Genomic DNA, 13246 nt, shown 5'->3' on the forward strand with positions numbered 1-13246 from the left:
TTTCTACTGTAAATGAAGGCCAATTCAGTCAAAATAATTTTCCAGGATTTACTTCAAAACATTAATGTTCTAAAGTTATCTGTTTAAAGCTATTAATCTTATTTATGATACCTTGCCTCAGGTTCCTTTAACAACCTATTTCTAACTCACTTGGATTAAAACAGGCAACAGGATGCTTCTCATACATTTTCATTTACAGGCATGAGATTGCCCGCTTTTACAGGCCTTTCTTACTATGTCCACCGAAGACAAGGATACTGCATATATTACAGTTATTAGCAGATGCATACCACTCCTAAGCACAACACTGGTGCTAATAGCATACCACAAATGGAATTCTGGATTGTCGGTCAAACTTCCCTGGTTGTTACTCTAATACCTACGGCCCATTTTCCTTTTGCTGGTTTCTCAAGAAGAGCGCTTGTGGTGATTCACTGTGTGAGGGATGGAGCTGGATAGAGGTGCTTTACTCTGAGTGACCTTTTCAATTATGGAAGGCAGACTTTAAGAGGAGGCATTTCAAGTCCATGCTGACTTGACCCGGTGGACAACAGAGTGGAATTGCCTGGTCGCAGGCCGTCTTCGTGATCGTTCCTGTGTCCAAGCTCATTGTTGCCGTCACAGGGTCAGTCCATCTTGTCACTTACTTAAAGTCACCCTGAAAATATGCTGTCACTCTTCTATGTAATTTATTATCTTGTAATTAGTGAGTTCCTATTCACATTTCAAAGAATATGAAGGCAACGTAAGCATTACTGATTCACCAGCTTTCTTTACTTCCATCGGACAATTAGAGCAAATAAATACTAGATGTTCAGGATAGTTACAGTCCTGGCATCGGAGAGAGGGTAGGTATTATTATAAACTACAGAAGGGATCGTTGCGCTAACTTTTCAGCAACTTTAACAACCACGTGCTGTCTCCTTTACATCCACTTATCATATGGAAGTGGCATTTTCTGTCTTACTTTGCAATCTTTGTCACATAATTAACAATAAAACTGAAGTGTAAAGCCACCACCAATAGAAAGTTTCCCTGTATTTGAGCTGATTTAAAAGAGAAAATATTAAAGACCAGAAAGTTATAAACGCATTCTTTATTAAAGAATATGTTAAATAAATACATAATATCACCATATTCAAATCCGATTTGTTTAAGACCAGAAATTCTTCAGAAAAGTAGCTCTTTTTACTTTGGGGATCTTTCCCCTTACTCATGTGATCTAATTTTGTTGATCTTAAGAACTTTTACTTTAAAATGAAATTTTTTCAAAATAACATTCCCAAGTATTTTTAAAGTACTTTCTCAGTATAACTAAACGTGTGCTTTAAGTTCTTTTCTTTATTAAAATATGTATTGCTAATATTTTAAGGCTCTTATATTTGATAAGTATTGGGATGACCAATTTCTTATTCATAAAGGTGAATTTTAACTTCATAAGTGATCATCATTTGGCTATTAATAATTCCATCCTGGGCTTCATCATTTTCAAAATCTTCCAGCAACATAATTCAGAGTGTTTTCCCACTCACCTGACGAATGACCCACTAGGGCGACATTTGGATCGTTTCATTTCAGAGGCAAGGGAGGTAGCAAGCAGTGAAAGAGCTGGAGGAAGACCAATTAAGGTCATCTTAGTGTATGGAAAAGCTGCATTCTGAATTGAGATATTTATCTTTTTGCCTCTGTTTGAATTTTCAATCATGTTCTTTATTTCTTTGGAAAGACTTGTTTCTGAAATGCCTGCCCAATCATTCTAAATGGGTTCCTGAGTTAGCATCTGATTTCAGATCAAATACCTGATAACCCAAAAAATTGTCTAAGAGACTGACCTTCTTAAAAATAGAGATTATGTGAGTGTTAGTGGAAATATTCCCATAGCGCAACCTTATGGTATCTTAGAACATCCTTAGCATAAGTCTATTCATTTTAACAATCACAGGCTTTGATATTATTTCAGATGAATGTTGACCTGATAAGTTACTCTAGAACTTAGGAAGATAAAGACAATTGAAAGACAAAGAAATGAAGAGCACTGAGCACGATATGAAAAGCCAGTCTTTGGGGGGGAAATTCCCAGCTAAAATTATTATAAACTTAAATATATTTTGGTTAGGAAACTATCTATATCACCTGCTATGTCATCCATCTTTTCACCATTATAAAACAATGTTTATATGTTAAGTATCAAATATTTAACATAACTTTTATATCTAAAATAATCACTTCATAGCTTAATTATTTAGCTTCAACAAGGTTCTATTTACTTCTTTCCAGAATAGGGCTGAATCAGATTATTTTCAAGGTCCTTTATAGGTTTCAGATTCCATAACTCTATTGATGTGTTATCAATTTCAGGATCTAACCACCCCAATTCAAAATGCTATTTCTTATCTCTCAACCCCCACAGAACATGAAATCTATGTCACAGATTTTGTCATTGAATGTGAGTTGTCTCTGTGCCTAGGCTTATAATTGCCGTGTTTTACTACCCGTTTATCCCCTCCAAGAAAGAAACCAGTCAGAACTAAGGTTGTTCCCACTCATACTGACCCTCTGCACGACAGGCGGCATCACTGTCCTGTCCTGTGTCAAATAATTGTTCTTATGTTTGAGTCAAGGGCCTTTCTCTTTTTCCTGTCCCTATCTTTACAAAGCATGATGTCCTTCTTCAGGCACTGGTGTCTCTTGAAAACGTGTCCCAAGTATATGACATGAGGTCTTGCCATCCTTGCCTCTGCCTGGACTTCTTCCAAGACAGATGTGTTGGGTCTTCTGGCAGTCCATGATGCTCTCAACATCCTTTGCCAGCACCACAATGCAAATGCATTCATTCTTCCTCAGCCTTCTTGGCTCGTCAGTGTCAAACTTAGTTTTGTTTTATGTGGAAGAATGAAGGACGTAACCAGTAAAATCACTAACCGTGGGGGCTGAGTGGACACTAACCCACAAGGACCTCGTGTGCGTCAGAGTGCACGAATGCTCCATAGAGGTTTCAAACGCTCATCTTTTGGAAAAGCTCATTACCAGACTTTCCTCTCTGAACATGAAGAACTATTTATATAAAGTTTAGAGAAAATAAAAAGACAACGGGAAATGGCATAATCAATAAGATGAGAAAAACTAAAAGTGATGGCCTACTGGTACTTACAAAAAGAAGTGTACCTTTATGGAATCAGGTAAGACACCACATTACAATTTCTCTCCTAGAGCCTCTTGAATAGTTCATGGTTTTCTTTAGAGATATAAATAGCTGGATACACATTACCATTGATTTTTTTTCATTTTTATTGTTTTATTATTTACTTGGAGGGTGAAATGTTACAGAGTAAATTGATTTTCCATTCAACAATACACACACATTACTATATTGATTGTAACTCCCAGAATGCACCAATACGCGTCCCACTTTCTTTTGCGGGTTGCTATTTGCTTTCCTCCTCCTTTCCAGTCCCTCCTTGCCTGTAAGATTTATACCTGGAAAACTGTTGCCCTGTTGATCTCACGCGGTTGATTGCTCTAAGAAACTCATTTATGTTGCAGTACATCTTTTAGGAATATTTATTTTTTGGCTGAAAATTTAGCCACGGGAATGAGCTCGGTTTCAAGGCTGAAGGGTGTCCAAAGGTAATAATCTGTGGATTTCCACGAGCAGACCAGCACGCGTAATAGTTTTGTTTTGATGATTGTGAGTTTGTTTCACGTTTTCCTCCCACTAATCCAGCACTTCCTGCTGCGACCCCTCTCAGAGCAGTCGGAAGGGAATGTGGGTACCATTTAGTTCTGGTCTCAAAGTTCTGGAGACTGGGATTCACATGATCCACTAACCTTCGGGATAATTATTTCCTTGAATTTTTTTTCTTCACACGTCATTGCTCCAGACCAAAAGAGATCCATAATGTTACCTTATATTGCCACTCACGAGTTGTTAGGCTCACAATCTTATATGGCCACTCACGAGTTGTTAGGCTCACAATCTTATATGGCCACTCACGAGTTGTTAGGCTCACAATCTTATATGGCCACTCACGAGTTGTTAGGCTCACAATCTTATATGGCCACTCACGAGTTGTTAGGCTCACAATCTTATATGGCCACTCACGAGTTGTTAGGCTCACAATCTTATATGGCCACTCACGAGTTGTTAGGCTCACAATCTTATATGGCCACTCACGAGTTGTTAGGCTCACAATCTTATATGGCCACTCACGAGTTGTTAGGCTCACCATCTTAAAGGTAGGGAAATAATGGCCTTGGTGTTCCCCAAATGATAATGCTGAGTTTCCACATGCAGCGATTTTTCTATCAAAGCATTTATTCATAGCCAAGAGGTTTTCATAAGTTTGCCCCTGTGTGCTGTAGTAAGTTCATGAATCTATTTATTGTGTTGTTGTTAGGTGCGAGCAAGTCAGCTTCTACTCATAGCCACCCTGTGCACAGTAGAACAGAACACGGCCTGGTTCGGCATGGTCCTATTCTGTTTGAGCCCATTGTTGCCACCACACGATCAGTCCATTTCCTCAGGGTCATTCTAGTTGGAGTCGCTCTTCCAACTTATCAAGCATGTTGTCCTTCTCCAAGGAGTGGTCTGTGCTGAAAACATGTTCAAAGTACTCACTTCTAAAGAGCATTCTGACTGCTTTTGCCGAGGTAGATTTGTTTGTTATTTTGCCAGGCCTTGATATGTCAATATTCTTCACCAGCACCATATTTTAAACACATTGATTCTTCTTCTGCCTTATTCCATGTTCAATTGTCACATGCATATGAGGTGATTTGAAATACCATGGCTGGGACCAGGTCCACTTTAGTCCTCAATGCAATATCTTTGCCTTTACGTGTCATCTGATGCTGACTGCCACCTCCATGAGTCTTGATTGTGGATCCGCGCAAGATCCAATTCTTGACAACTTCAAACTTGTCTTTGTGTATCATGATGTTACTTATTGGTTCAACTGTGAGGATTTTTGTTTTCTTTACATTGATCTGTAGTCCATACTAAAGGCTGCAGTCATTGATCTTCATCAGCAAGTGCCTTATGTCCTCCTTACTTTCAGCAAGGAAGACAGTGTCAGCAGCCTACCATTGGTTATGAATTAACCTCCCTCCAATTCTATGCAGAATTCTTCTTCATTTAAGCCAGATTCTTTGATTATTTGCTCTGCAAACAGATGGAATAAGTGAAAAAGTACAACAGTGATGCGTGCCTTTCCTGTTTTAAAACCACGTAATATTCCTTTATTTGGTTCTAACAACTGCCTCTTGATCTGTGCACAGGCTCTGCAGGAACACAATAAGGTGCTCTGGAATTCTCATTCTTCTCAATATTATCCAAGATCTCTTATAATCCACACAATGGAATGCGTTGTGTAGTCAATAAAACACAAGTAACCATTTTCCTGGCATCCTCTGTTTTCAGCCAAGTTATATCTTGCATCAACAATAACATCCCTGGTTCCACATCCCTTACCTTGTTTTAGCTGCTGAAAGTGAGCTCCTCCATCATATCTTCCTACATATGTAGTCAATTTGCGTCCTGTGCAACCCTTCTGGAGAAGTCTGCATGTCAAGTTGCTGTTTGTGTTGCTGGGGAAAAAAGATATTTATAATGAAGAATTTGGTAGTGAGGAAATCTATCATGCAATCTCCAGTTTTATTTCTATCACCAACATCATATTTCCCCACTACTGTTCCTTTCCCTTGATTAGCAACATTTGCATGCCAATTGCCAATAATTATCAATTCATTTTTATTTCATATTTGATTAATCTCAGACTGAAGATGTTTGTAAAATTCTTCAGTTTCTTCATCACTCACTTTGGTGGTTGGGGCATAAGTTTGAATAATAACTATATTAACTGGATTTCCTTTTACACACACATATATATTATCCTATCACAGTACTGTATTTAAATACACATCTGGAAGTGTCCTTGTTTATGATGAATGTGTCATTGGGCTTCTTGAATTTGTCATTCCTAAAATGATATGATTTTCTGATTCAAAATGGTCCATTTTGACATACTAATGAGGAGCCCTGATGACACAGTGGTTACACATTGGACTGCTTACCAAAGGTCAGCAGTTCAAGACTCCCAGCTGCTCCTTGACAAGTTACATTCTTGGAAACTCACAGGGGTAGTTCTACTCTGCCCTGTGGGGTTGCTAAAAGTTGGAATTTACTCAATGGCAGTAAGAATGCCTAGGGTATCAATCTACATGCACTTCATCTTTTATGATTTCTAATTTCCCTAGATTTATACATCATACATTCCATGTTCCAATTCTTAATAGATGTTTATAATTATTATTTTTAATTTTAGGTCATGCTCCATCAGCATATGGAGATCCTACTCCATCCATGACATTATGGTTGATTCTACTTTGAGAAGGAAGCTCTTCCTCGGTCGTTCTGAGTGCCTTCTAACCTGAGGGACTCATCTTCTGGCACTATCTCTGACAATGTTTGCTGCTAATTACAACGTTTTTAGTAGCCAGTTCCTCCAAAGTGGACAGCCTATTCCTTCTTCTTAGTCTGGAAGCTCTGCTGAAACCTGTTCAACATGGATGTCCCTAATGGTATTTGAGATAACAATCACATGGCGTAGCATCACAGCAACACACAATCCACCACAGTATGACAACCTGACGGGCAGCTGGTGAGACTGTATCATGGTACATATAAATACATATGTAGAAGGATCTTCTGTCAAATCTATATATTCTCATATTCATGGGTATGGTCCCATTCATCCTTTACCATTGTTCTGCTTGAGTGTCTATGTATCCACTCATGGATTGCTTTTCCTATTATTGCAAGATTTGGTATGTTATAGTATTTAGCGTATATACTTGGGTATAAGCCAAGTTTTTCAGCACACTTTTAAGGCAGCTTTGTGGTAAAGTTAGGTGCCTCAGCTGACCTTTGGATCGGCTTATATCGAGCACATATAGTTCCTTTGTTACCTTTAAGTATTGTGCTAACAATAATCCATACCATTACCTTTTACAAACAACTCTCAAGGTTTTCCTCCAGCATCATTTCCCTCTTCCCCTGCTGGGCAGTATTTTGTTGACCAGGTATACCTGCTGTTTGCTCATCATCATCTTCTGTCCTCACCTTTCTTTCCCCAGCTGGGATCCCATGGCCTCCTCCGAAGAACTGCTTTCATAAGTCACTAAAGACTTTTCAAATATGATGATCACTTTTTTTTTGATGATCACTTTTTATTTAAACTTCTCACCACAACTTTTCTTTGATTTCCAAGATAGCTCTCCATATTTTCTTTCTCTTCTCATTTGCTATTGCCAGTTCCTTGTTATCAGAAGATCTTAAATACAGGACACACATCATACACTGTTCAGAACCACCCAACTCTTCCTTCAGAATATTTACTATTGACACCCACCACATATAGGTAAAGGTCAGTAAATCAATTAAAGAACTGATCAAACATTCTACTATTAGTGCATCAAATGGGATAAGAAACTGAAGTAATCTGAAAAAGAATGAGGGAAACTAATCACTATTTACAAACTATATTGGACAAAACTGGGCTGTATTTTGTTCTTTTGCACATAAGGATGCTAAGCGGTTGGAGCTGACTCAACAGCACCTAATAAGAACTAATCTTAAGATGGGCAGTTAAGCCCATCTAGTAGTGCAATGGAAGAAAGCCCTGGTAAGGTTCTTCCATAACAACTAACACATGAAAGTTCTATATACCATATTATGAATAAATAAATAACACAAGGGGTTGCCATGAGAAGAAATCAACTTTATGACAATGGGCTTAGTTTGGCTTAGATAGGCCAAAAGAACATGTGTGTGTGTGTGTGTGTGTGTGTGTGTGTGTGTGTGTGTATACTGTGAATGAAATGAAGGTTTGCAGAGCAGATCATAAGTCTTCCATTCAACATTCATATACACATTGTTTTGTTTTTTTTTAATCATTTTATTGGAGTTCAAACAGCTCTTATCACAATCCATACATATATCCATTGTGTCAAGCACATTTGTACATTTGCTGCCATCATTTTCAAAACATTTTCTTTCTGCTTGAGCCCTTGGTATCATCTCCTTGTTTTTCTCCCCTCCCTCCCCCACACTCCCTCCCTCATGAACACTTGATAGTTTATAAATTATTATTATATTTTCATGGCTTGGACTTACCGGTGTCTCCATTCACCCACTTTTCTGTTGTCCATCCCCCTGGGAAGGGGTAATATACAGATCATTGTGATCAGTTCCCCCTTTCTACACCTCACTTTACCCTTACCCTCCTGGTATCACTACTCTCATTATTGGTCCTGGATTCCTTATGCTTCCAGTTCTTATCTGTACCCGTGCACATGCTCTGGTCTAGCAAGATTTTTAAGGTACAATTGGGTCACGATAGTGGTGGGGAGGAAGCATTAAAGAGCTAGAGGAAAGTTGTATGTTTCATCGGTGTATACTGAGCCCTGACTGTCTCGTCTCTTCCTTGTGACCCTTCTGTAAGGGATGTCCAATTGTCTACAGATGGGTTTTGTCTCCACTCCGCACACCACCTCATTCACATTGCTATGATTTTTTATTCTGGGTCTTTGATACCTGATACCTGATTCCATCAACACCTCGGGATCCCATAGACTGGTATGCTTCTACCATGTGGACTTTGCTGCTTCTCAGCTAGATGGCCACTTGTTTATCTTCAAGCTGTTAAGACCCCAGACACTGTATCTTTTGATAACCGGGCACCATCAGCTTTCTTTACCACATTTGCTTATGGGCCCATTTTGTCTTCAGTGATCATTCACACATTGTTTCAACTCATCCATCCCAATCCACCTTATTCTGCTTTCTCTTGTGTTTCCTGTTTCGATTCCTCCTTTTTTCCTAACCCTCTGATCTTTGTCTTTGGGCAAATTCTGCCCCCTTGATCTTAAATGGTTTATTTTTCTACCATAGAGATGAGTTAAGTCCAAGGCATGAAAGGTGACTAAAGACCATAGTCTCAGTAGTAGTTCACGTCTTTATCCAAGCGGAAGCATGGTCTCTTTTTGATTTCTAAGTTTTGTTCCACATCCTTTTCCACAACCTCTCACTCTGTCCAGTATTGTCTAATGTGATCTCTTTCAGAGAAGTTGGCAGTTGTACCTGGGCACAACCTAATTCTTCTAGTCTCAGGGTTGTGGGACTGATATCCACACAGTCCATTAGTTCATTGGATTAATTGTTTCTAATTGTCTTTTGATTTTCATTACTGATATTTTCTCTGCACATGTTGTCAGGAGAGACCAGTCCCTGCAGAGGACATCATGCTTAGTAAAGTGGAGGGGCAGCAAGATAGAGGAAGACCTTCGACATGAGGAATTGACATAGTGGGTGTGACATGGGTTCAACGATAACAAATGTGAGAATGGCATGAGACTGGCAGTGTTTCATTTGTTATGCGTAGGTCAGTATGAGTTGGAACCAACTTAACAGCATCTAACAGCAACAATTATTTAGAAAATAATAATGACTAATTTCTAAATCAAAACATTATTTCTCTTCACTTATCTTCCACTCTAGGGTTCCTGGATAATGTAAAAAAAATTAATGGAGGCAAATTTTTCACATCATATAATCACATAGTTTAATTTTTCCTAAGAATACTATATTAGTCTGGGTAGTCTAGAGAAACAAATCCAGGGAGACTCATATGTGTATAAGAAAGAAGTTTATAGACAAGAGCAATTGGATATTGAAAAAACACCCCAGTCTAGTCCAGATCAACTCTATAAGTCTGGCATTAGTCCATATGTCCAATACCAATCTACAAAGTCCTCTGACTCATGAAACACATGCAATGACACCAAATGCAGGATGATCAGAGGCAAGTGGGTGGGAAGTCTTGTAGATCAAGTGGCATTGTAAGCATCTCAGTGCTGGCAGGGGTTTCAATGTGGCTTCTCCAGTTCCCAGGGCCCATGGTCAATCAGCGTAGTGCCATGTGTCTTGTCAGTAGAGCGACTCTCAAGGAGTGAGCCAAGAGAGAAAGTCTCCTGCCTCCAAGGGGGAAATTCAGAAATTCCCAGAATCTCAGGGGAAGGCCATGCCCACCCAGAGGCCTCATTGGCTATGACCCGATCGACAAACTAGACTCCACTCCTTCACTCTTAATCCTCTCAAATCCCAAATTGACACCAGATTATGTAACTACCACAGACACTTTTTTACTGAAAATTACTTACATACAGATAATTCTCACAATGTACACATTAATACACATTGCATTTTTCTTTTCTTACATGAGTCATGGTCTAGGGAAACTTGAACACCACGCTTGATTGTTTTTGTGTGTTGTTATGTTGATTCCAACTCATCACAACCCTGTAGAACTGTTCCAGAGATTTTCCTAGGCTGAAATATTAATAATATTGAGGGATAATTTTATTCACCTCATAATGGCATTGTAATTGCATGTAAAAATAGCCCCATCATTGATTGCAGTTAGCTGCCGTCGAGTCAGCCGGAATTCATACGCAAAAATGTCACTGGTGGATTTTTCAAAAGTAGATAATTAGGCCTTTCTTCCTAGTCTGTCTTAATTTGAAAGTTCTGCTGAAGCCAGTTTAGCTTCATAGCAGCACATGACTCCTCCAGGACCAGTGGTGTGAGTGGCGATGCCTGGAGGGTGGAGAGAATGTAGGATAGAAAGGGGGAACTGATTACAAGAATCTACATATAGCTTCCTCCCTGGGGGAGGGACAGCAGAGAAGAAGGTGGGGGGAGACGTCGGACAATGTAATATATGACAAAATAATAATAATTTATGAATGATGAAGGGTTCATGAGGTAGGGGGGGAGTGGGGAGGGAGGGGGAAATGAGCAGCAGATATTAAGGGCTCAAGTAGAAGGCAAATGTTTTGAGAACTATGATGGCAACAAATGTACAAATGTTCTTGATACAATGGATGTATGTATGGATTGTGAGAAGAATTGTATGAGCCCCCAATAAAATTTATATATATATACTGGTAATTATGAATAAGTGTATATGAATTAAATTATTTGCTCTAAAATAATATGGCAGGGTCGGAGATGAGTTAAGAAGGACAATAATATACATTGGCTATCTATGGACAACAGGTGAAGCTGAATAATGTTAATGGGAATCATTATAAAATTCTACTTGTGTTGTGTAAATGTGGTTTTTAAAGTAAAAACTAGAAAGAAAATGTAACTTAATATCTATTTTACTTTAACAGATAAATGAAACATTTCATGAATCCAAACTCAGAAGACAGTATGTCAACTCTCATATTGTCCAAGCAAGGTATGTAAAATGCCCAAGAGGCACAGAGTTGGAAAAGAGTTCTTCACCTCCCCATCTCATATTCAACAGTATACATTTTGCTTGCTGTTTCATTAAATAGTTGAAGTAATTTTACATTTTTTGTTTCAAATGATCTGGCATTCCAGCGTGTATGAAAGAAAGTATTCAAGCTCTTATTAGAGAATTATCAAACCAGAACCAAGTACGCAGGCCCATCAAGGTGAAGAAATATGGGGTTTGTTTTATTGCAGGTTAGAAAGCTTTTTGAAGAAAAAAAAAAACCTCCAAAATCAGAGCAGTTCAAAGTAAGAAAAAGATAGGTAAAACATTCTATTTGTAGAATGTCTGGTCCAGGAATGGCTTGAATAAGTATTTGAAAATAGGATCAATATAAAAATTGAGGAAATTTGCATTAAAAACAGAAACTTTGAGTTCTTTTAAAAGTCAAAAGAATTGCAATAAGGAGTATTCTGCCTCTAACGAGTATTCTGGCTATACTTCTTCCGAGACAGATTGTTGATTCTTTTGGCAGTAGTCCATTGTACTTTCAATATTCTTTGCCAGCACCATAATTTAAATTCATTGATTCTTCGTTGGTCTTTCTTATTTGTGTGAGACTGGATTGTCTAGAGAAACAAAGCCATTGACACTCATACATGGGTAAGAAAGAGAAATACCTTTACATCAAGAAAGCATTACAGCCTCATCCATGTTAAGCCCATAGATCCAATGTTACCCTCTGGCCCTTCAGACTCACATAGTTGCAGGCCTGTAACTCAGGAAAGTGAAGTCAGATACAAAGCGCTCACAGGCTGGTGGGTGCAGAGTCTCATGGATCCAAAGTTGGTGGGAACATGGAAGGACACCAACAGCTCAGTGGTGGCTCCCCGGGCCAGCAGTCCCATGGAGCTGCCCTTAAATACAGACAGACAGAGTCTCAGTGGACAGGAAGGCAAAGGACCAGAGAGAGGAATGGTTCCCAGTCTCTCCTAAGCCACACCCCCAAGGAGGCATCATCAGAGGCGCATCTTCTGTCACTGTCTCTGACAATGTTCTTCTATTCATGGGATTTTATGAATTTTGATGCTATCCATAGTGTTTTCCATAATTAATTCTTCATAAGTGGACAGGCCATCCCTTCTTTGTAGTCTGTTCTTACTCTGGAAGCTTTGATGAAGCCTATTCACTTAGGGAGACCCTGTTGGTATTTGAAATACCAGTGAAATCGCTTCCATCATCATAGCAACACACAAGCCACCACAGCATGACAAACTGACAGAAAATTGGTGTATTTCTGTTACAGTACTAGATAACTAAGGCAGACCAAGAGGTGAAAAAAGCCATAATTGAGAAGCTATAATTTGCCAAAAACTTGATCCATAATTGTTATGCCTTCAAATTTTCATATGTCAATCAGCATTCTGCAGTGCTACTTGCTACTGTTTAAGGAGCTCTGGTAGCACCATGCTTAAACCTTGGCCTGCTAACCACAAGGTCAGAAGTTCAGGACCACCAGCCACTCCACTGGATCAAGAAAAGGCTTTCTATTCCCATAAAAAGTCTTGGAAACCCATAGGCATAATTCTTTTTTTTTTCAATATATGTAGTATTTATTTATTTATTTTTTAATTTTAACAATTTATTGGGGCTCATACAATTCTTTTCACAGTTCATAATATACATACATCAGTTGTATAAAGCACATCTGTACAGTCTTTGCCATAATCATTTTTTTCTCTTTTCTTCTTTTACATTTTATTAGGGACTCATACAACTCTTACCACAATCCATACATATACATACATCAATTGTATAAAGCACATCCATACATTCCCTGCCCCAATCATTCTCAAGGCATTTGCTCTCCACTTAAGCCCCTTGCATCAGGTCCTCTTTCCTCCCCCCTCCCTCCCCATTCCCCCCTCCCTCATATGCCCTTGGTA

The 13246-nt window shown here is 38.8% G+C and overlaps 1 protein-coding gene across 1 annotated transcript in view; it reads left to right on the forward strand.

Annotated features, from left to right (window-relative positions):
• Positions 1–13246, forward strand: part of LOC142442430 (transmembrane protease serine 11C-like) — a 63121-nt gene that overhangs the window by 23106 nt on the left and 26769 nt on the right. Inside the window, exon 4 of the mRNA XM_075543573.1 lies at positions 11236–11303. Coding sequence (XP_075399688.1) covers positions 11236–11303 — 68 coding nt within the window. The remainder of the gene's footprint in view (positions 1–11235; positions 11304–13246) is intronic.

This window comes from Tenrec ecaudatus, chromosome 3 (genome assembly GCF_050624435.1).
Source record: "Tenrec ecaudatus isolate mTenEca1 chromosome 3, mTenEca1.hap1, whole genome shotgun sequence".
In the NCBI taxonomy this organism is placed as follows: domain Eukaryota; kingdom Metazoa; phylum Chordata; class Mammalia; order Afrosoricida; family Tenrecidae; genus Tenrec; species Tenrec ecaudatus.